Source organism: Mixophyes fleayi, chromosome 1 (genome assembly GCF_038048845.1).
Source record: "Mixophyes fleayi isolate aMixFle1 chromosome 1, aMixFle1.hap1, whole genome shotgun sequence".
NCBI lineage: Eukaryota > Metazoa > Chordata > Amphibia > Anura > Limnodynastidae > Mixophyes > Mixophyes fleayi.
Window position 1 is genome coordinate 408557844 of NC_134402.1, and position 25612 is coordinate 408583455.

At 38.0% G+C, this 25612-nt stretch overlaps 1 protein-coding gene across 1 annotated transcript; it reads left to right on the top strand.

The window, feature by feature from the left end:
* Positions 1-15569: 15569 nt before the first annotated feature.
* On the top strand, positions 15570-18000 carry S100Z (S100 calcium binding protein Z). The gene is made up of 2 exons (XM_075182123.1): positions 15570-15710; positions 17716-18000. Exons 1-2 carry the CDS (start codon positions 15570-15572, stop codon positions 17872-17874), a joined length of 300 nt encoding a protein of 99 aa, XP_075038224.1. The 3' UTR covers positions 17875-18000.
* Positions 18001-25612: the final 7612 nt, after the last annotated feature.

A 25612-nucleotide genomic window follows, 5' to 3' on the forward strand; every position in this document is an offset into this window, starting at 1 on the left:
CCGAGCTGAGCAGCTCGGTACTCTCCCGCCCATTCCGAATCCAAATCGAGGCCGAACGTCATTGTGACGTCGTCGGATCTCGGGGCTCGGTTCTCGCGATACTTCAACTTTATAAATACACGCCTCCACAGCAATCCATCGCCATTTGACAGAGGGAGAGAGCAGGGTGTAGTCATAGGCTAATTAGAGCAGGGACAGAGAATACAATATTGTTCTTGCAATTGCTCTAACCAAAATCGCTAGAGCAGAGAGGAGAATAGAGGTTTCTTATTTTTCTTCATATTTGGCACTCCCCAGCGCTTTTGGGGTGTCCCCCATAATTGTGCATAAATATTTCTGGCTGTCAAAAGTCATATCTGTCAGCAGTATCTACTAAATAATTTTTAGCACTCCTCAGTGCTTTTGGGGTGTCCTCCCTAATTGTGCATTAATATTTCTGGCTGTCAAAAGTCATATCTGTCAGCAGTATCTACTAAATAATTTTTAGCACTCCTCAGTGCTTTTGGGGTGTCCTCCCTAATTGTGCATTAATATTTCTGGCTGTCAAAAGTCATATCTGTCAGCAGTATCTACTAAATAATTTTTAGCACTCCTCAGTGCTTTTCGGGTGTCCTCCCTAATTGTGCATTAATATTTCTGGCTGTCAAAAGTCATATCTGTCAGCAGTATCTACTAAATAATTTTTAGCACTCCTCAGTGCTTTTGGGGTGTCCTCCCTAATTGTGCATTAATATTTCTGGCTGTCAAAAGTCATATCTGTCAGCAGTATCTACTAAATAATTTTTAGCACTCCTCAGTGCTTTTGGGGTGTCCTCCCTAATTGTGCATTAATATTTCTGGCTGTCAAAAGTCATATCTGTCAGCAGTATCTACCAAATAATTTTTAGCACTCCTCAGTGCTTTTGGGGTGTCCTCCCTAATTGTGCATTAATATTTCTGGCTGTCAAAAGTCATTTCTGTCAGCAGTATCTACTAAATAATTTTTAGCACACCTCAGTGCTTTTGGGGTGTCCTCCCTAATTGTGCATTAATATTTCTGGCTGTCAAAAGTCATATCTGTCAGCAGTATCTACTAAATAATTTTTAGCACTCCTCAGTGCTTTTGGGGTGTCCTCCCTAATTGTGCATTAATATTTCTGGTTGTCAAAAGTCATATCTGTCAGCAGTATCTACTAAATAATTTTTAGCACTCCTCAGTGCTTTTGGGGTGTCCTCCCTAATTGTGCATTAATATTTCTGGCTGTCAAAAGTCATATCTGTCAGCAGTATCTACTAAATAATTTTTAGCACTCCTCAGTGCTTTTGGGGTGTCCTCCCTAATTGTGCATTAATATTTCTGGCTGTCAAAAGTCATATCTGTCAGCAGTATCTACTAAATAATTTTTAGCACACCTCAGTGCTTTTGGGGTGTCCTCCCTAATTGTGCATTAATATTTCTGGCTGTCAAAAGTCATATCTGTCAGCAGTATCTACTAAATAATTTTTAGCACTCCTCAGTGCTTTTGGGGTGTCCTCCCTAATTGTGCATTAATATTTCTGGCTGTCAAAAGTCATATCTGTCAGCAGTATCTACTAAATAATTTTTAGCACTCCTCAGTGCTTTTGGGGTGTCCTCCCTAATTGTGCATTAATATTTCTGGCTGTCAAAAGTCATATCTGTCAGCAGTATCTACTAAATAATTTTTAGCACTCCTCAGTGCTTTTGGGGTGTCCTCCCTAATTGTGCATTAATATTTCTGGCTGTCAAAAGTCATATATGTCAGCAGTATCTACTAAATAATTTTTAGCACTCCTCAGTGCTTTTGGGGTGTCCTCCCTAATTGTGCATTAATATTTCTGGCTGTCAAAAGTCATATCTGTCAGCAGTATCTACTAAATAATTTTTAGCACTCCTCAGTGCTTTTGGGGTGTCCTCCCTAATTGTGCATTAATATTTCTGGCTGTCAAAAGTCATATCTGTCAGCAGTATCTACTAAATAATTTTTAGCACTCCTCAGTGCTTTTGGGGTGTCCTCCCTAATTGTGCATTAATATTTCTGGCTGTCAAAAGTCATAACTGTCAGCAGTATCTACTAAATAATTTTTAGCACTCCCCAGTGGTTTGCGCTCAGAATGGATTCAAAGCAGTCCACATATGATCTGAATGAGCAACCAGGTTCTGTCACCAGTCCTGATGTTAGTGTTCCCAGTACGTCATCTGGCCAAGGCGATGTCAAACAACATAGTGTTTTCAAATTAGTGCAAAAAACAAAAAACAAAAATTTTTTTACTGTATTGAAGCGAAAAAGAAGTGTAACTGAGCAAAAGTTAAGTGACGATAAAAAAAAAATTGCAAGCATGCCATTCTACACACGCAGTGGCAAAGAGAGAATGAGGCCTTCACCTTTGGCTATTAGTGGCAGATCCCAAAAAGTTACCCAGCCTACAATTGGTGCACAACTACTGTTACGCGTCAAAGCCGAGCTGCAAGATAACAGTGAGGCATTACAGGAGAATATTTGCTCTGATTCACAAATGACAACAATCCCTGTGGAGAGTCCATCCAACAGTGGGATGTCTAATCATGAGCATTCTGCTGATGTGTGCCTTAATAGCCCGAGTGTAGCCGGTGATACCCAAATTGAGGATGCCACTTTGGAATTAGAAGAGGATGAGGGGGAGATTTGTGTAGGCGACGAGGGCGCTAATGAGGATGTTGATGAGGATGAGGTTGTTTGTGTAAGTCCTGCACCAGTGGCAGCAGTTCTGGCACGTGACAAGAAAAAGGCCATTGTCATGCCTGGGCATAAAACAAAAAAATCCATTTCTTATGTGTGGAATTATTTCTACCCAAATCCAGACAACAATTGTATAGCCATCTGTAGTGTATGTGAAGCCACAGTCAGTCGAGGGAGGGACCTTAACCATCTTGGAACCTCATCTATGTTACGCCATTTAACGAGAGTTCATGGCAAAGTGTTGGGAAAAGCTGAAAGTTCTTCCCAAAAGAATACAAGCACTCCCTCATCAGCTAAGACCCTCCGCTCACCGACATACCGACGGCTACAAAATACACCCACCACACCATCCTCATCAATATCCTCAGTAGCGCTCGGAGTTAGCCCGGCATCCCACTTAAGGCTGGATGACTCCGGCACTATTATTGATTCCTCTGAAGAAAGCGTTAGTCCTGCTGCTGCTGTTGCTGCTGCTGGGGGTGAATCGTCATCCCAGAGGCAGGTTAATAAAATGAGCAGTGCTACATTTCAGCAATTAACTGTGAAACAATCATTTGCGAGGGGAAGCAAATATGACAGCAGTCACCCAGTCGCCAAGCGAATCACAGACGCCATGGCTGCAATGTTAGTGTTAGATCTGCGTCCAATCTCCACAATAAACGCAGCTGGTTTTTCACAGTTAATTGAGGTTTTGTGTCCGCGTTACAGAATTCCATCGTGACACCATTTCTCCCGTAAAGCTATTCCACAACTATACCAAAAAGTGTGTAAAAATGTAGAGATTGCGCTGAAAAATGCCATTCTACCCACTGTTCACTTAACCACAGATATGTGGACAAGTGGAAGTGGCCAAACCAAAGACTATATGACTATGACAGCCCACTGGGTTGGTCATTCACCTTCACCAGCAGGAACAGCAGCATGTACACCACTACGTAACATTTGTCACAGGCAGGCCACTCTTTGTATCACCGGCTTCACTAACAGGCATACGGCTGACAATTTGTTACGCAAACTGAGAGATGTGATTGATGCATGGCTTATACCACTCGGACTCTCCCCAGGGTATGTCATTTCAGATAACGCCAACAATATAGTGCGAGCATTACAGCTGGGTGATTTCCAACATATTCCCTGTTTTGCTCACACCATCAACTTGGTGGTGCAGAGCTTCCTACGAAATAACCGTGAGGTGCAGGAGATGCTTTCGGTGGCCCGTAAAATTTCAGGCCATTTCAGGCATTCAGCCACAGCATGTAGGAGATTACAGCAGCTCCAAGAGCAGTTTAACTTGCCCTGCCACCAACTTAAGCAAGAGGTGGTAACTCGGTGGAATTCCACCCTGTACATGCTTCAGAGGATGGAGGAACAGCGCAAAGCCATCCAAGCATATTGCACAAGTCATGACATTGGGAAAGGAGGGGGGATGTATTTCACTCTTGCACAGTGGGGAATCCTTTCAGTGCTGTGCAAGGTGCTGAAACCATTTGAAGTTGTGACATGTGAGGTCAGTGCAGACTCTGCTAGTTTGAGCCAAGTCATTCCTTTAATTAGACTATTGGAAAAGCAGCTTGAGAAAATGAAGGAGGAGCTGAAAGCAAGCAATTCAGCAAAGTATGTTGGCCTTGTCGATCAAGTACTTAATTCGCTTCACAATGATCCTCGCGTTATTAAGATCTTGAACTCGGATCAGTACGTTTTGGCCACTGTGCTTGATCCAAGGTTTAAAACCTACATTGAGTCTTTACTTGTAAATGAGCGAGATGTGAACTTTTGCAAGGAGCTATTGCTCAGCAAGTTGGCCGCTGAACTGTCCTCCTTCACTTTCTCAAGCTGTTGCTCGTAAAAAATTAAATTTCCAAAAAAGAAGCAGGGAAGACACAGGGGGCAGACCAGAACAATTTAACATCTGGGCTGGTTTGAAGGATTTTTCAAAAAAATGTGTCACTTTGCCCATAACTCCATCCAATATGAGTATAAACATGCAAAGGATGGTAGAGGATTACTTTCAAGAGGTAGTTGATATGGAAATGTCAGACAGTCCCTTTCCTTACTGGGAAGAAAAGCAGGCCATTTGGAAACCCATGTACAAACTTGCTTTGCAATACCTAAGCTGCCCACCCTCCAGTGTGTACTCTGAACGAGTGTTCAGCACAGCAGGGAACTTAGTCAGTGATCGCCGTAGAAGGTTACTTCCCAAAAATGTGGAGAAAATGATGTTTATAAAAATGAACTACATCTTCCACGAGGAAGGCCTTCACCATCCAAGACATCCAAGCACTGACTGTTCTCTAATGGCAGATTCAAGCGGCGATGAATTGATAGTCTGTGATGATGACGTACACACTGATGAGGGTGAGGATTAAGCTGAAGATGATGCCGATAACATCTTTTTAAAACTTTCTATGCAAGTGTAGGGTGCAATCTACCCCCAAAGAGGAAAGGGACTTGTGGCATTTCCATATCACATACCATCTTGAAAGGCTGCTGTTAGGGCAATTTATCCTTAAGGGTAGGGTGTCATAGACAGAGTGACCCTAAACTGGCTTTGTCCATTTTTCATAATATTGTACAGTCTATAATGGCTGAATTTTTGGGTATTTTATACAAGTGGAGGGGGGCCTAGAGAGACAGAAACCAAACTGGCTTTTTCCATGTCAATTAATATTGTACAGTCTATAATGGCTGAATTTTTTGGTATTTTATACAAGTGGAGGGGGGCCTAGAGAGACAGAGTGACCCCAAACTGTCTTTCTCCATGTCAATTATTATTGTACAGTCTATAATGGCTGAATTTTTTAGTATTTTATACAAGTGGAGGGGGGCCTAGAGAGACAGAAACCAAACTGGCTTTTTCCATTTCTTTACATATTTAACTATAAGTGTAGGGTGTAATATACATTCAAAGACGATGGCTGCATTGCCAATATGCATAGCTGGAGAGGAAGACAATCTGTTTTGTGTGTAGAATAGGCCTACCAACGAAGAATTAAACTGTTTTTTTGGATGATTTATTACCTCAACAATTAGATTACTTGTTTCTAAAACAGTTGGAGCACTAAATTGGGTTAATTTAGGCCCAAAAACATGGATTTTCCAAAAAAATAGCAAAACAAAACCAAACAAAACCAAAACCAAAACCAAAACACGCAATGGCGGTTTTGCAAAACCAAAACCAAAACCAAAACACGACGGTAATCCAGATCCAAAACCGAATCCAAAACCAAAACACGGGGGTCAGTGACCATCTCTACTATACTACCATACATATATATTATCTCCTCTATTATTCTACTACTAAGAGGTACCTCTCTTTAAACTACATCTGGCAAATATAACTATCATCAATATCATTAACATGAAATAAGTTCAGCAGCATAAATAGACATATGTTTACACTTTGGATTTCACCATAAATCCCTTAGACAAGACCATATAGTCACTTCAATATCGTAGGCTCCTCACACCACAGGTTTGTGAATTTCTCTTGTATGTGACTGGTAGTATAGTGAGGTAGTCTGCACAGTTTCTCATACATGTAATTCAGTCTCTGCCCCCTAACTAACTGTTCCTGCACTAATCCCTTGTTAATATTATCTCAGTCCAGCAAAAGGGTTTATTTACATTACAATCTTCAGGCCTTCCCACCTAGTCCCTATCTGACTACTGGTATAATACAGAGTCCCGATAAATCAATAAACAGATAATAAGATGTTACTTATCCATATAACGATCAACCTTTTAGTCCAAGGTGGCTTTTTCCAGTCAGGACTCCAGTTGTTTCTCTCTTTTAAAAAGATATTTTCCTTATTCTCACTGTGTCTCTCTATATCTCTCTGGGGTATTTTCTTTATTCCAGACTTTTACTTTAAACAACTGACAGAGGTGTACTCCCCTCACCAACAGCTCCTATTTACCAATATCACTCCACTGTATACAGGGGTCTAATAGATACTGCTCCCTCCTCTTCTCAGACTTCTGGTACTCTCACAGTCTCTGTCCTGCTTCTCTGCTCCCTCTGTTTTGCTCCCAAGCAATAGTACAGGGGTACACTCACTGCTCGGTCAGCTCTGTCTTTTCTTGCTCTCTTCCATACTCCTTCTCCTCTTTCAACTTCTGCACTCCAAATGCCAGTTTTCAAGTCATTCCTATCACACCTTAGCCCCTTAGCTCTTACTGAATCCTCCGGCAGCAGCTCAGTGCAAACCGGGAATTGTAGTTCCTGGTTGACTACAGTTCCCTAATGCGCATGTTCAGACGTCCGTGTCTGCCAGCGCTACATACAGGCATAGGACAGTGCACTTACCCAACATGGCCTGACCACTGGACATGGTCATAATACAATTCTGTTATTAGATATAAAGGTATAGGACAATACATTTAGCCAACATGACCTGACCACTGACCATGGTCATAATACAATTCTGCTACTCGCTATACTATGACATGACTACTGGATATAAATATAATATAATTTTAGTACACTCCACACTACACCTACCCAACATGACATGGGTGAAAGGATGAATGATCAATATAATCTCTTTAGATATATGATGCATGTGATAGCGTAACTACGTTGCTTTATTCTGTCTGTTTGTATTTTTGCTGTCTGTTTTGAATAATACAGTAATAATAAAGATTTTAGATGAGATTTAGATTAGTTGTATAAAATATATATTTATCTGCGTGGAAAATGCTGAACAGGAAGTAGTAAAATCTGCTTTAAATATCACCTGTTTGCTCTGGGATTTGTGTTCTCTTCATCCCCATCCTCCATCTGTTTCTGTATCCTTAAGGATGATGTGTAATTTGCATTAAGCAAAATTTGGATTGCATACTCCCCTTAAACTTTTTATGTTTTCTGCTTTTTATTTGTTCACGGATTTAGTATTAAAATCAATTATACTTTAAAAGCTTATGCAATGAGCTTAGATAAAAGCAATGCAGGCAGCAGCTCTGTGTTAGTGTTTAGAGATGTTACATAAGACTGGTTTCCTGCCTGTCTGCATGTTTCTGAGGTTTTGTAAATGGTTTTCTTCTTTTATCTTGTCATCTTAGGATGGAGATAACAGACAAGGGGCCTGATTCATTAAGGAACTTAAACTAAGAAGTTTCTTATTTAAGTCTCCTGGACAAAACTATGTTACAATGCAAAGGGTGAAAATTAGTTTTCTGTTTTACACGTAAGTTAAATACTGACTGTTTGTCATGTAGCACACAAATACTTGATAGCTTATTTGTACACTGAAATTTAAAGTTGATATTTGTGTGTTACATGAAAAAACAGTCAGTATTTAACTTATGTGCAAAACAGAAAACTAATTTTCACCCCTTGCATTGTAACATGGTTTTGCCCAGGAGACTTAAATAAGAGACTTCTTAATTTACGTTCCTTAATGAATCAGGACCAAGGTGTTACCAAGGAATCACGGCTATACCTCTTAAACAGACTAAGGGCTAGATTTACTAAGCTGCGGGTTTGAAAAAGTGGGGATGTTGCTAATAGCAACCAATCAGATTCTAGCTATCATTTTGTAGAAGGTACTAAATCAATGAAAGCTAGAATCTGATTGGTTGCTATAGGCAACATCCCCACTTTTTCAAACCCGCAGTTTAGTAAATCTAGCCCTAAGGCTGGGTACACACTACAGGAAAGTCCTAATGATGCTACCTTTAATGATTTTACCAACGACAGAAAAAAAAAGTCCTGATCAGCAGCCGATTCATGTGTACACAATATACACGTTTTACCTTCAGATCTGTGTTCTACATCTGTCATGACCATTGGCTGAAACGTTTGGGACTCTGAACACTCCATAGAGATCTATGGACACTGCCGGTCCCTAGTGCATACACACTGCAGGATTGGAATGGCACTGTTCCATCAGTGAACAGGATTTTTAGTTCAGCTTAAAAATCAAATGAAATGATACAATGTGCTATTGAAAAATAATCGTTCATTGTTGGATCAAACACACTAATGTGATATCGGGCTGACCGATTGTTTATTGTAGGATTGTGCCCAAGAATTGTCTGAATACACTGTAGTGTAAACTGTATACCCAGCCTTAACCATGCATGGGGAAACGTTAGACGGTGAAACTTACTGCCCTTTTCATGTATTGGGTGAAGTAATGACAAGTCCTATAGTTTTCTCTGGAAATAGGGCTCTTCATCTTTTAATAAATCTGCCTTTTATTTGAAAAAATTTTAGTTATCTTCTAAACTGAGAGGATTTTAGGAAACAAACTTGCACTTGAACTTGAATGAAAGGGGTCGACCACAAGTGGTAGAAGGTTGGGCTTTGACAACAATTGAAAATATTATTTTTAGGTTTAGTACCACTTTAAGTATAGGTAAATGATAGTTAAAAATATAGATTTGCGCAGACCCCTGTGTTTTGGTTCTAAAACCATCTCCATGTTTTGGTTTTGGATCTGGATTTCATTAAAAATTGTGAAATACAAGTAAAATCATGTGATTTTAGCTGTTTTTGTTCCTGCATTAGTATTTCTAGCAGTAACATTTATTTGCAGTCATTTACAGTCTATATTCTAATGATCTCTTCACAACTGTCAAAATTTTGGCCAAAGGCTGCAGCGAGCTGGTTGGCTAAAATTAGACAGAACAGTTCAATAAAAGATACAATCCATATGATACATTGTGGCACAGCAGTTGCAGACAGGATGACAGTTTAATAAAGTAAAGGACGCCTATAAAACATACAGGCAGAGCACTGGCTGATAGGAAGGTCATTGTAGAAAGGAAGATATCTCAGGGTAGGGGAGGCCCCCCACAGCTGAAATGGTTTGAGAAAATCTCTGAAGCATATAAAGTGTGGAATTCAACCTTGTCACTACCACCATAATATAGAAAGGGTTGGAAAGTCGACAACAATGACATCAACAGTATTCTTAGGTCAGCAATTGAAATGTAGACAGTGTTATTAGGTCAACAACTGAAATGTAGACAGTGTTATTAGGTCAACAATTGAATTGTAGACAGTGTTATTAGGTCAACAATTGAAATGTAGACAGTATTATTAGGTCAACAATTGAAATGTAGACAGTATTATTAGGTCAACAATTGAAATGTAGACAGTATTATTAGGTCAACAATTGAAATGTAGACAGTGTTATTAGGTCAACAATTGAAATGTAGACAGCATTATTAGGTCAACAATTGAAATGTAGACAGTGTTATTAGGTCAACAATTGAAATGTAGACAGTATTATTAGGTCAACAATTGAAATGTAGACAGTGTTATTAGGTCAACAATTGAAATGTAGACAGTATTATTAGGTCAACAATTGAAATGTAGACAGTATTATTAGGTCAACAATTGAAATGTAGACAGTGTTATTAGGTCAACAATTGAAATGTAGACAGTATTATTAGGTCAACAATTGAAATGTAGACAGTATTATTAGGTAGACAATAATATCCTTAACCCTATCCCTATCCTAACCCTAACCCTATAATATTGTTTACATTTGAACTGTAGCCCTAATATTACTGTCTAAATTTGACATTTTAGACCTAATAATACTGTATTGTGAGGCGAGTCTTCGTTCTTGCTTATGCTTTATTATTTTTATTACATATTTACTTTTTTCCTTCCCATCTCCCCATCCGCCATTCTTTCCCCCTGCTCACTTTCCCATTTGCCTCTCCCAGTTATATTGCTTTATAATTATTATCCTTTATTCATCTAACATATTACACCGAACTTTACAGAAAATATTTTAATCATTCACATTAGTGCAGCTTACATTCTAAATTCTCTCACACACATGTCAACTTCATCAGAAACCAATTAACCTACAGATATGGAGAAGGAGGCCAAAGTGAACATAAGGAGATCACGTAAACACCACACAGATAGTGTTGTCCCATAATTGACAATAAATTAAAAGTTAAAAAAGTGCAAAGTTGATGAGAACAGCAATAATCACAGTTCCACTATAACAGGTTTCCAGATTTGTAACTTTAACTTGTTATGATGTCTCTAGCCTGGTGTCAGGTTGTAGGCTTATGTTGAACAGAAGGTCTTCTAAAATATATGTCAGGGTGAAGCTTTACACATCATGAGATGGGACAGGTGGCAGATTTTTCTATACAAAATATGTGGGACAGAGTTATCCCAGATTTCCTCTGTCAGTATTATTCTGTACAATGTTTTCTCCATGACTAAACAGGCAGGTATGTTTATATCCAGGTGCAGCCTGCTGCTAAGTTATGTTGCTATAACCAGAACAGACTAATCCTTCCTAAACAGCCTTGCAAATCCCAGCTGAATACAAATCCACCACAATAACAACTGTCGGTAAAATGGGAATCTCTGTCCGTAGAACAGGACTGCTTTTCTTTCATCTATTCCACCATAGACACTGAAAGTGAAATCCTAAGGGCACTGAAAAAGGCTAACACTTAATAATGTCCCGACTTATCCAAATGTGTATTTAGCAATGGCTTAGGCTACATTATAATCCACACGTGTGTAATTATTAATACCATAACTGTCTTTCTAGAGTGTTTTAATACATTTCTTTCTGTTTTCCCACTAACATCTGTTTATTGCAACTAAAAAATACATGAAAATAGTAGAAACACAGTATTAAAACACTGTGAAAAGGACTCAAATTGGAAGGAAAATATTAGTTGTAGATCATATTTCTTAAATTGACTAAATGTCAAAATTCATTTAGATGATGCTTTACCCGATAAAAATAACAATAGTGCAAATCTATATATTAATATTGTGCATGGAGCATAAAAATCCCTATAATTGATAATCCCATGATATCTTCATCTATTTTAGTAAGATATTCACTGGGGGGATGAAGTGATTTAGTCCTGTTGGTTTTTCCAAGACTTGTTAGTCTTGTTGGAACCAGCCTGTGGTATTAACCCTCTCAGCTTCAGATATTCTTTCATTCCATTTCCATTTATGTCCTTCCAAACAATAGCATCTCCCCTTTATATTCCTTTATACTAAAAATACTCACCAAAGCAGTGGTCAAAGTGGAAATTTAGAAGTGCCGGTAGGGAAAATGTAATGGGAATGTAAGTGAATGGAATTTGATGGTTTTTACAATGAAAGCAGTAGGAGAAGTGGCAATATGACATACCACCATATACACACCAACTTCCACCACAGTGGTGGTAGTCATATGCACGGTACTTATACCACCGACACTTAGTATAACAACATGAAATGTCCGATTGTGACATACCCGACAGTAAATAGATGTAGACTCGCCTCAATAATGACAACGCAAGGGTTTTTACATCATTTAAAATGGCGACCGTCATATTACCGCTTAGGGTTAGGGATCAGGTTAGGTTTAGGGTTAAGGATCGGGAACCATCATTTCTGCTTTAAAAACATTAATATGGTGGTCGCCATTTTAAATGACATAAAAACTCTGTGTCGTGATTACTTTTCTTCGGAATTTAGCAGAACACTCTCGGATACTTGAATTGTCATTATTGGGGTGAGTCTAGATTTATTTACTGACAGCCATGTCACCATCGGACCTTTTATCTTGTTAAACTAAATGTCTGTGTTATAAGTACCAGGTAATCGTACCCAACCCGACCACTGCATCAAAGGCATATTTACTGTTTTAAAAAACAATAGAAAAGCACACAGCATACACAGGTGCAAAGCAGCTGTGCGAATTAGATTTAAAAACACACTTCCCGATCCTTCACCTTCAAAAATCACACATTTGCAAATATTTTGTCATATAAGGTTGGCACATCTGTGTATGGCAGTATAGGCACTACAATAAATGTCAAGGAAAATGATATGAAAATAGGAAAATGATATGTACATGTACAAGTCATGTAATGGAGCAGTGTAGTGCAGGTGGATATTCCAGAGCATGCAAATCTCCATTCGAAAGCGAGAGATGAGATCTGATGTGCAATGTTTTACCAATCACAAAATGCTAAAATTGCATAACAATATAAATGAAGATATCACACCTTCACACAAAATGATGTTTAGTAATGCCATAGCTGTCAGTGACATACTACAGACTGACATGTCATCATGAAGATCGTGCAATCCCGCTCTTGTGTGGCTCTGTCTCCCAAACATGGCAATCAATGACAGTCATTGGGTCAGTACTTCTAACTGAACACTGTGGGTCTGATGCTGAGTTAGGAGCAAAGAAAAGGAGCAAATTTGCACCTTGACAAAACCATGTTGCATTGGAGGGGGAGGTAAACTTAAAATACAAGAATAGATTTATAGTTGGGGTAGGGCATGTCCTAGATCAACTTTAATTTCAGTGTAAAAATAAAGCTATCAAGTATTTGTTGGCTATATGATAAAACAGACAGTTTTTTCTTTGTATGCGAAAAAATTAGTCAATTTGTATCCCTTGCATTGTAATATGGTTTGTCCAGCTGCAAATTTGCTCCTTGTTTTTGCTTTTAACTCTAAGTAGGCATCAGGCTCTCAGTGTATAAAAGTAAGTATGGGACAAGTTCTCTCTATTCTTCAAGGGGTTAAGGATACATTGATAAAACAAAAAGTAAAAAATAAAATTCATAATAATTTAATAAGCCATATACACAAACAAACTAAAAGTAAATAGAAACAAGAGAAGTGGTGCTTTATAGCTGGACAATATTCAAAATCAGCTAAATTTCTTAGGCTATTGCCTTTGATAGATTTCCTCTCAATCTGAACCTTTTATTGTAATTTTTAAAAATACTTTTTTCCTGAAATTCATCTTTGAAAACTTTCTCCAGAAAAGCCCAACTGCATTATTATGTATTCAGGGGACACACAACATTTGGATAAAATAAAACACAAACATTACATAACAAGGTATAATGAACATGTTATTGCTTTTAGCAGGAGGTGCTCAATGGCCCAAGGGACCGTCAGTTATATTCAGTAACTATGATTCAGTTTATTCATTAATTTCAATACTAATTTAATGTAACTTTTAAGAATTTAGATGTACAAAAATATGTAAACGTTATAATTAGTTGGCAGTAATATACAAAAGTAGAACTTATGTTAAATTACACAAGAACTGCTTTTTTGAGTCACAACTCACAGGATAAGAATTATTGTTTCTAAATATTTGACTTATCATGCATTACAGTACACCTGACACTGTTACATACAGATATAGATATATAGAGATAGAGATAGATAGGTGTACTTGCTCAGTGACCATTGAAGGTTTTTTTGCAGGTTTTTTTCTTTTGCAGGATTATTTATTCTAATTAAGAGCCCTGCCTATGGGGCCCCCTTGCCCGTGGGGCCCCAAGGCACCTGCCCATCGTGCCCAATGGAAAAGATGGCCCTGATCCACACAGTATATTTCTGCAAAGCAAGTCTGCCAAGCGGTCAGTCACTGTCTGCATAGTTACTTAGAGAAGCTCCTCCCTCTTAATATGGCAACCTGATGCAGAGGACCAGAGAGAGGGACAGAGAGCATAATGGACATATCTAGTTAGATGTCAATCCTTAAGTTATTTCATGCATATTATTCTACTTGTTAATACACATCCTTTGATACGTATTCATATAAAACAGCAACTTTCTTTCTCTCTAACTCATCATACATTTCAAAGTTCTTGCCAAATCCAAACCTGCTAGTTATGTCATGTTATATCCTTGTAAGACTTCAGTGCATCAAAGGGAGTTTGGTTTAGAGTCCCCGGTGTTAGATTGGTTGTGATCCCAGACCCACAGTCCATTTTTTTTATATACATATAAATGAAAACGTTGATTTGTGTGTATATATCAGGATTGTTATCACTAGCTGCCATTTCAGTTATGATACTCTGACTATTACATAAGAACAATCCCTGTTCTTAGTCTTAATAATTGTTTCCTGTGTTGTGTACATAATTATCTGTGTTTATCTTACACTTAAATACAGCAAAAGAGAGATTACAGTCCGCCCCACTTCTCCATCACATATTCTATCTTGCAATTGAAGCATTTTTATATTGTAATTGTATCAGTGAGAACGATGTGAGAATTGTGGAGGAAGATATTTTGTTATATGGAACAAGACTTGAAGATTATTTCTTATTTGTGCAGCTTTCCTCTCCCTGCACTGCAGGTCCCTCCCTAGGGGGAAACAATCATTTAAGCAACAACAATATATTCCCATCTTCCTTAGATGTATTTTTGGAATGTTTCCTCTGCCTAGCTTCCTAGCAACTGCCTTCACTTCCTACCTGCTTTAATGAACAGATGTACAGTGACAGGTCTCCGCCTACCTAGGTGTGCTATGCAAGGTACAGAAACCCTCATACAGTTTAGGAGGTGAAAATGGAACCCAGCAGCCAATCCATGTGCAGTAATGAGTGACGCAGGCTACCTACACGTCCTTATTGGTGATCTTAAAGACTTTGCATTTAGGGACTGCATGTGACACAATGTATAAATAAGAGAGCTGTTGAGCATTCCTTACCTGCTTACTCTGCTCTGTTTTTGTTGTGGACGCTCAGGTATGAAGATAACTCTTTTATGTCGCCTTGAATCCCTTTTGCTCCATTCTAAAGAAGTCTCACTATATTTCCTCTCAAATTTCACCCAGATGGATTTGCATTATGATACACAGTAGAAGACCCATCTTTGTTTTCTTCATTAAGTTTTATCTATTTACATTTTTATTGTTTTTTTATCTTTTTTTTTTTTTTTTTTTTTAAAAATGTAAACATGTTACCCTAACTTTATTGAAAATATTTAAACATCATTAACCTAGTGGCCTGTGGCAAGAGACCATATATTTAGAAAAAATCCTAAACTAGTCTTACCAATCTCAATATCTTCTCTTACACCTCTTGTAGACACCCATCTTCATTATGCCGACCCAGTTGGAAGGAGCCATGGATACCATGATCAGAATCTTCCACCATTATTCTGGGAAAGAAGGTGACAAATACAAGCTGAACAAAGGGGAGCTGAAGCAACTCTTGCAGAGTGAGCTGACAGACTTCCTTGCTGTAAGTATTCAGCTCACATGTGGTGGGGATTATGGGAGTGATGGATACAGGACCATTTTATTTTTTTTCAATAGGAGTTTCAGAGAGATGACAATATTTTATAGACCAAGGGGTATATTTACTAAACTGCGGGTTTGAAAAAGTGGAGATGTTGCTAATAGCAACCAATCAGATTCTAGCTATCATTTTGTAGAATGTACTAAATAAATGACAGCTTGAATCTGATTGGTTGCTATAGGCATCATCTTCACTTTCTCAAACCTGCAGTTTAGTAAATATACCCCCAAATGTCCTATTCAAAGTTTTCGCTCTAAGTCATTACCATTCTCACTGACCTCCACACTAGAGTCATTCACAGTATGCTCAGTTTCCCAGCTGTTTTGCACTACAAAAGTCTCCTATACCAGCTAGCCCAGTAAAGCATACTGGGATTTGTAGTTCAACAGCAACTGTAAAACTACAAGTCACTTAAGTTTGGTATACTGTCTTTTAAATTTCCTATTTTGCAGACTTCAAAAGTCTTAGTAATATAAGATATTTGTGTTAAGTATTAGTTATATTATTGTATAATTATTTAAATGTGTCATTTCTATCCAGTATGACAAGAAACATACGCTTTGTGCAGTATATTGATCTAGGTGGATTATCCACCCACAACAGGCTTTTACTAGTGCTGTTGGCTTTCATTTGCATGGCTGTCATTCATTTAAATTTCCTCTAGTGCCTAAAGTATGAAAAATTAACCTTTTCAACTTCTGTTCTAAATGCAGGACAGTGAAGGGTTTATATGTACTTTATATATTAATTAGCTTTTAAATACAACTAGACATACATAGAATGGCCAAAATTTATAGTATACATTTCCAATCTTATTTGTTTTGCAAGCTGTGAATAGAGAATTTTACTGACTCAGTCCATCTTTATCATCTTAGATGAGGAAGATCCTCAGCTGCTTCAGAGCCTCTTGGGAAGAAAAGCTGGCAGTTAGAATATCATATAGCAGAACAGCAATTACCATATGTTGCAGTAGATGTTGTCTTAGCACTGACCTTATTGACGGACACTAGCCCAGGGGGCAGTCATATACTATAACTGCAAATATTTGGTATCTCTTGCTTGTAGTATTCTCTGGTTCCATTTAACTAAACAATAACAATTATATTGATCTCTAAATAGAACTTTCCATTACTCACTACACATGGCTCATGCTTTCTGACAACTAATTCTCCTGAGTCATTCTCACTAACGGTCATTCATTACTAAACAATGACGCAAATCGATTGTGGTTATGAATGAATTGTCTTTAAAACATAGTACATAATATTCTGGTCCTGGCATAAAAAGTAAATACATAAAGAGCAAGGCAAGAAATGTTATGCTAAACGATATAACTACAGTTGGCTTAGCCCTGCATTTGTATACACACATTTAAGCGTTCATTTTACGCAGCCTACAGATAAAGTACACTTGCAGACTCTAAGGTAACACATATTGTAGCATGGCAACAGTCTCATGGGTGCAGTAAAATGATTTTAGTGATTGCATTAAAACTTTACTTTGCATTTGTGGAAGTTGAATAAAACAACTATGCATTCATTTATTTTAAACTATTTCCTGGATTGGCGCATAGAAAGTCACATTTGTGATTCTAGCATATTATTGTCTGAACAAAGGATAATCCATTAGTGGATGTTTTGTATAAATGGCAGAATGTAGAAATGATGAAATGACAACGATAAAAGAAGCAGTCTTGAATTACCAGCAGAGGCTGTTCGGACTTACATTTTGCTTTCAGATATATTTACATGCCTAAATCATTGCAGCAGAAAAAATAATTAAAGAGAAAAATGTAAAAAGCAGATTTGAATATTTTTCTTTAAATATAATTTTACAGTTTACGACCTCTGGGAAATATACTCTGGTTGTACATTTGCACAATGGTAAAAAAAAACCTTTTGGATCAATCTCTCTTTTCTCGCTCTGAATCCTCTGTCTCTCCTTCCAGTGTCAAAAAGATCCCAAGTTGGTAGACAAGATCATGAACGATCTGGACTCCAATAAAGACAATGAAGTTGACTTCAATGAATTTGTGGTGCTGGTGGCAGCCTTGACCGTGGCGTGTAATGACTTCTTTGAAGAGCAGCTAAGGAAAAAAGGAAAATAGATGTGATACAAGGATCAAGGTGATGAATCCCACAGGCAGCGATTGTCAAATTGTAACACAGAAGAGCATCAGCATTATGAATATCTATTGTACTATGTCAATACTTGTTAAATAATAAACGCTGGATACCGGTATTTTTGTGTTTACAGTTAATTCAAATTCTCCCTCTTTGCCAACTGGTTTTGCAGCTTAGATGAGTGCACACAAGTACTATGCCCATTCAGAGTTAGGTAGACTACACTTTGGAAGATTCAGTCCTTTGACCTATTGTGGTCATACAGGTGGTCCCCATGAAGGGTTGTAATATCAGAGCAGACAGTCATTGGTTGATTGGATCTTTATCAAGTTGGTTGGTTGTTGTAGCATCACTCCTATAATGGTGCAGTTGGTAAAAAAAGAAAAAGTGCCCTAAATTAAATTATCACAGTAACTGTGATATACACAACTGAATAATAAACAGAAATCGAAACAGCCAGCACATAACTTATTCATTGGGAGGAAATTCAATTGGCTGCGTTACTGCCGAAAGTAATGCGGCCTGTGCTCTATTACTGTGAATACGGTCATTTTAACTCGGACTTCTGCTCGTAGCTCCCTGAGCCGTGAGCAAAAATCAGAGTTAAAATTACCGTACTAGCGGTAATAATGCACACTGTTACCGTAGTAACGGTAATAGTGCACAGGCCGCATCACTTTTGGCAGTAACACGGCTAATCGAATCCCCCCACTGTGTGTTACACCTGTAAAGTATATTCTCTATTTATGTTCTCAGCTAGTCCAGTTATGAATATTCATGAGTAACAGTGTAAACCAGCCCATTTAATACTTCTGGGAATATTCTTGTGAGACAGCTTTCAGTACAGATGATTGCATGAGCTCAGTTCAAGACCTTCTCCTACACCAGCAGCTAATGAGGACCTCAGGCACTTTTACAAAGAGAAGGACGTGCACAGTTTTGTAGCTGATTAACTATTTATTTTTTATTAAATGGAACTTAAAGCCCATTAATCTGGGATCTCAATTCCACTGCACATGATCTTACCACCAGTATCTCTGACACAGCGAGTATCACTCAGCTGCCTCAGAGATATTTTAATGATAAATTAGAGCCATAGGTGATTAAAATCAGACTTATCACCAGATATTAATAAATAGACCCCACTGTCACAACAAATGTCAAGTGTCATATGACCCTGTGACTTAAAGGGAAACTAAAAAAAAGTTACCTTGCATTAAAAAGTGAGCCACACTTAAATCACTGCCATATTTTTGCAAATGATTATAAAGGTCAGGGCTGGAGAAGTGCAATCAGTCAAACATTCAGGCAGAACCATTAAACAGGATGAGGGGAAAAAAGAGCATCTTGGTCTCTAACAGGCATTGTGTGTATATGAGAGCAACCATTTATATGTGGCATGCTCCTATCAGAGTGCACTAACACGTAACTAGTCATAGTACTGAGCGCTACGCGGGGCAACAACTTGTGTTCCGCCACTTCGAGACAACAACTGACAAGGAGCAATAGGGATGGCAAAATTATTATTATTATTATTATTATTTATTTATAAGGCGCCACAAGGTTTCCGCAGCGCCGAACACAGTACAAACAATGGACAGTACAGGGAATAACAGTACAGAACAATAAACGAGTAATACCGAGACTTCAGATGCTCCAGGAAAATCAAGAATATTGAGGTTGGAGCAGAAGAGAAGGTAGAGAGACAGGAGGGAGAAGGGCCCTGCTCATTTGAGCTTACATCCTAAAGGGAGGGCAACAGACAGTAGGCACAGAGGGAGTCAGAGGAGGGGAGCAAGCGCACCCTGTGTATAATGTGTACAAAATGTGTATAATGCACGTAATTTATGTTACAGGTAGGAACCTTGAGCAATGGCCTAATAACATCATACAATACTTAACAGTCACATATATTACATTATAGGGAAATAGGTGCCTAAAAGTCACAAACATTACATAATGGGGTAATAGGTACCTAACAGTCTCATACATTACATTACAGGGTAAAATTCACCTAAAAGTAACATAGCTTACATAACGGGGTAATGGCACCTAATCGTAACATAGATTAAATAATGGGGTAATGACACCTAATCGTAACATAGATTAAATAATGGGGTAATGGCACCTAATTGTAACATAGACTACAGAATGTGGTAATAGGCACCTAACAGTAACATAAATTACATAATGGGGTAATAGGCACCTAACAGAAACATAGATTACATAATGGGGTAATAGGCACCTAACAGTAACATAGATTACAGAATGGGGTAATAGGCACCTAACAGTAACATAGATTACAGAATGGGGTAATAGGCACCTAACAGTAACATAGATTACAGAATGGGGTAATAGGCACCTAACAGTAACATAGATTACATAATGGGGTAATAGGCACCTAACAGTAACATAGATTACATAATGGGGTAATAGGCACCTAACAGTAACATAGATTACATAATGGGGTAATAGGCACCTAACAGTAACATAGATTACATAATGGGGTAATAGGCACCTAACAGTAACATAGATTACATAATGTGGTAATAGGCACCTAACAGTAACATAGATTACATAATGAGGTAATAGGCACCTAACAGTAACATAGATTACATAATGTGGTAATAGGCACCTAACAGTAACATAGATTACATAATGGGGTAATAGGCACCTAACAGTAACATAGATTACATAATGGGGTAATAGGCACCTAACAGTAACATAGATTACATAATGGGGTAATAGGCACCTAACAGTAACATAGATTACATAATGTGGTAATAGGCACCTAACAGTAACATAGATTACATAATGGGGTAATAGGCACCTAACAGTAACATAGATTACATAATGGGGTAATAGGCACCTAACAGTAACATAGATTACATAATGGGGTAATAGGCACCTAACAGTAACATAGATTACATAATGTGGTAATAGGCACCTAACAGTAACATAGATTACATAATGGGGTAATAGGCACCTAACAGTAACATAGATTACATAATGTGGTAATAGGCACCTAACAGTAACATAGATTACATAATGGAGTAATAGGCACCTAACAGTAACATAGATTACATAATGGGGTAATAGGCACCTAACAGTAACATAGATTACATAATGGAGTAATAGGCACCTAACAGTAACATAGATTACATAATGGGGTAATAGGCACCTAACAGTAACATAGATTACATAATGGGGTAATAGGCACCTAACAGTAACATAGATTACATAATGGGGTAGTAGGCACCTAACAGTAACATAGATTACATAATGGGGTAATAGGCACCTAACAGTAACATAGATTACATAATGTGGTAATAGGCACCTAACAGTAACATAGATTACATAATGGGGTAATAGGCACCTAACAGTAACATAGATTACATAATGGGGTAGTAGGCACCTAACAGTAACATAGATTACATAATGTGGTAATATGCACCTAACAGTAACATAGATTACATAATGGAGTAATAGGCACCTAACAGTAACATAGATTACATAATGGGGTAATAGGCACCTAACAGTAACATAGATTACATAATGGGGTAGTAGGCACCTAACAGTAACATAGATTACATAATGTGGTAATAGGCACCTAACAGTAACATAGATTACATAATGGAGTAATAGGCACCTAACAGTAACATAGATTACATAATGGGGTAGTAGGCACCTAACAGTAACATAGATTACATAATGTGGTAATATGCACCTAACAGTAACATAGATTACATAATGTGGTAATAGGCACTTAACAGTAACATAGATTACATAATGGGGTAATTTAGCAGTAATGGAGGTGGGGCTTAGTAGTGGACAAGTCCACTTTAAAATTACATTGGTCCTCTTGTCCGTGGCTTAGACCACATGGGAATGAGTTGTATCAAAAAGAAAAATCTGATAGTATATCTGCGCTACTACCAATTGCAGCTTTACTATTATACCAAGGATATACACTTCCTTCAGTAGAATCAACAGATAACAACGTGAATGGTAAAACCTCAATCGCTTGGGTGCTCTTACATAGTGATTGTGACAAAAATTTAAATATGAATAAATAATACTTATATTTAATGGGATTCAGACTCTTCTTTGTATGAAGTAACTCCTCATGTGGATAATCATGTGAATAAAACAAATAACAAAAACACAGCGTGATATTGTATGAACAAATATACCCAAAATCAAATTGTGATGAATCTTTTTGAGTTTCTTCTCCTTTCAACCCCTTCGGGTAGTGCACTTACAAGAACAAAACTAAATATATGCTTTAAAAATATGTGATATACTTTCCTCCAAATAGGGCCTTTCTACAGCATGAGATTCTTTTTCAGGATTTGTCACCCCTTTTGTATATATACTCCCAAGATATTTGTGATTTGATAAGTATTGTATGTATATCTCTATAATTTCCTTTTGTGTATATTTGTTCATACAATATCACGCTGTGTTTTTGTTATTTGTTTTATTCACATGATTATCCCCATGAGGAGTGACGTCATACAAAGAAGAGTCTGAATTCCATTAAATATAAGTATTACTTATTCATATTTAAATTTTTGTCACAATCCCTATGTAAGAGCACCCAAGCGCTTGAGGCTTTACCATTCACGTTGTTATCACATGGGAATGAGGTTGCCTGATCAGGTGGGCACAGGTAAAAGGACCTAAGTAGAGACCTAACAGTCACTTACTTTAAACAATGGAGAAGTCAATGTCACTGTAAGGGGTTTAAAAATAGGGACATGAAAAGGGACTTCAAAATTAATTCCTGCTTGGCTTAAGCAAAATATGAGCATGGTCGGGCGGATGAGACTTTTCATAAATATTCAACAAAGTTAATGAAGAGGGCACTAGTCACTTCCATCAACTGGCAGGTACACAAAATGTAAGAATGGGAACCTGACACTTTCCAATTGTTTTAATACCATGGCCACACTCATTGTGATGTGGCCATCAACCTAACAGCTTGTGGCCACATCCGATTTCGGATTTAGATACTTCAGATGTTGGGTGGTATGTTGATACTAACATTCTCCTGGGACTTGAGCAGAAATGCACAATTGTTCATAAACTTTCCCTGTATTGAATGTAAATCAGTGGTCAAAGTAGGGTGTTCTATGGCGGTATGTCATTCCGCCACTTCTACTGCGTTCATTGTAACACTATCACATTCTATTCACTTACATTATATATGCACAGTGGTGGAAGTGGTCCAGTATACAGTGGTATGTCATTCCGCCACTTCTACTGCGTTCATTGTAACACTATCACATTCCATTCACTTACATTATATATACACAGTGGTGGAAGTGGTCCAGTATACAGTGGTATGTCATTCCGCCACTTCTACTGCGTTCATTGTAAAACTATCACATTCTATTCACTTACATTATATATATATACAGTGGTGGAAGTGGTCCAGTATACGGCGGTATGTCATTCCGCCACTTCTACTGCGTTCATTGTAACACTATCACATTCTATTCACTTACATTATATATACACAGTGGTGGAAGTGGTCCAGTATACAGTGGTATGTCATTCCGCCACTTCTACTGCGTTCATTGTAAAACTATCACATTCTATTCACTTACATTATATATATATATACAGTGGTGGAAGTGGTCCAGTATACGGCGGTATGTCATTCCACCACTTCTACTGCGTTCATTGTAACACTATCACATTCTATTCACTTACATTATATATACACAGTGGTGGAAGTGGTCCAGTATACGGCGGTATGTCATTCCGCCACTTCTACTGCGTTCATTGTAACACTATCACTTTCTATTCACTTACATTATATATATATACAGTGGTGGAAGTGGTCCAGTATATGGCGGTATTTCATACCGCCACTTCTACTGCCTTCATTGTAAATCTATCACATTCTATTCACTTACATTATATATATATACAGTGGTGGAAGTGGTCCAGTATACGGTGGTATGTCATTCCGCCACTTCTACTGCGTTCATTGTAACACTATCACATTCTATTCACTTACATTATATATACACAGTGGTGGAAGTGGTCCAGTATACGGCGGTATGTCATTCCGCCACTTCTACTGCGTTCATTGTAACACTATCACTTTCTATTCACTTACATTATATATATATACAGTGGTGGAAGTGGTCCAGTATATGGCGGTATTTCATACCGCCACTTCTACTGCCTTCATTGTAAATCTATCACATTCTATTCACTTACATTATATATATATACAGTGGTGGAAGTGGTCCAGTATACGGCGGTATGTCATTCCGCCACTTCTACTGCGTTCATTGTAACACTATCACATTCTATTCACTTACATTATATATACACAGTGGTGGAAGTGGTCCAGTATACAGTGGTATGTCATTCCGCCACTTCTACTGCGTTCATTGTAAAACTATCACATTCTATTCACTTACATTATATATATATACAGTGGTGGAAGTGGTCCAGTATACGGCGGTATGTCATTCCGCCACTTCTACTGCGTTCATTGTAACACTATCACATTCTATTCACTTACATTATATATACACAGTGGTGGAAGTGGTCCAGTATACAGTGGTATGTCATTCCGCCACTTCTACTGCGTTCATTGTAACACTATCACATTCTATTCACTTACATTATATATATATACAGTGGTGGAAGTGGTCCAGTATACGGCGGTATGTCATTCCGCCACTTCTACTGCGTTCATTGTAACACTATCACATTCTATTCACTTACATTATATATATATACAGTGGTGGAAGTGGTCCAGTATACGGCGGTATGTCATTCCGCTACTTCTACTGCGTTCATTGTAACACTATCACATTCCATTCACTTACATTATATATACAGTGGTGGAAGTGGTCCAGTATACGGCGGTATGTCATACCACCACTTCTACTGCGTTCATTGTAAAACTATCACATTCTATTCACTTACATTATATATATATACAGTGGTGGAAGTGGGGGTGTATACAGTGGTATGTCATACCGCCACTTCTACTGCGTTCATTGTAACACTATCACATTCTATTCACTTACATTATATATACACAGTGGTGGAAGTGGTCCAGGATACAGTGGTATGTCATTCCGCCACTTCTACTGCGTTCATTGTAACACTATCACATTCTATTCACTTACATTATATATGCACAGTGGTGGAAGTGGTCCAGTATACAGTGGTATGTCATTCCGCCACTTCTACTGCGTTCATTGTAACACTATCACATTCCATTCACTTACATTATATATACACAGTGGTGGAAGTGGTCCAGTATACAGTGGTATGTCATTCCGCCACTTCTACTGCGTTCATTGTAAAACTATCACATTCTATTCACTTACATTATATATATATACAGTGGTGGAAGTGGTCCAGTATACGGCGGTATGTCATTCCGCCACTTCTACTGCGTTCATTGTAACACTATCACATTCTATTCACTTACATTATATATACACAGTGGTGGAAGTGGTCCAGTATACAGTGGTATGTCATTCCGCCACTTCTACTGCGTTCATTGTAAAACTATCACATTCTATTCACTTACATTATATATATATATACAGTGGTGGAAGTGGTCCAGTATACGGCGGTATGTCATTCCACCACTTCTACTGCGTTCATTGTAACACTATCACATTCTATTCACTTACATTATATATACACAGTGGTGGAAGTGGTCCAGTATACGGCGGTATG

Bases quoted from the DNA above. Each gene is read 5' to 3' on its own strand.
- S100Z (XM_075182123.1), top strand. From the start codon at position 15,570: ATGCCGACCCAGTTGGAAGGAGCCATGGATACCATGATCAGAATCTTC. The intron at 15,711-17,715 runs GTAAGTATTCAG...CTCTCCTTCCAG, and splicing joins AGCTGACAGACTTCCTTGCT to TGTCAAAAAGATCCCAAGTT.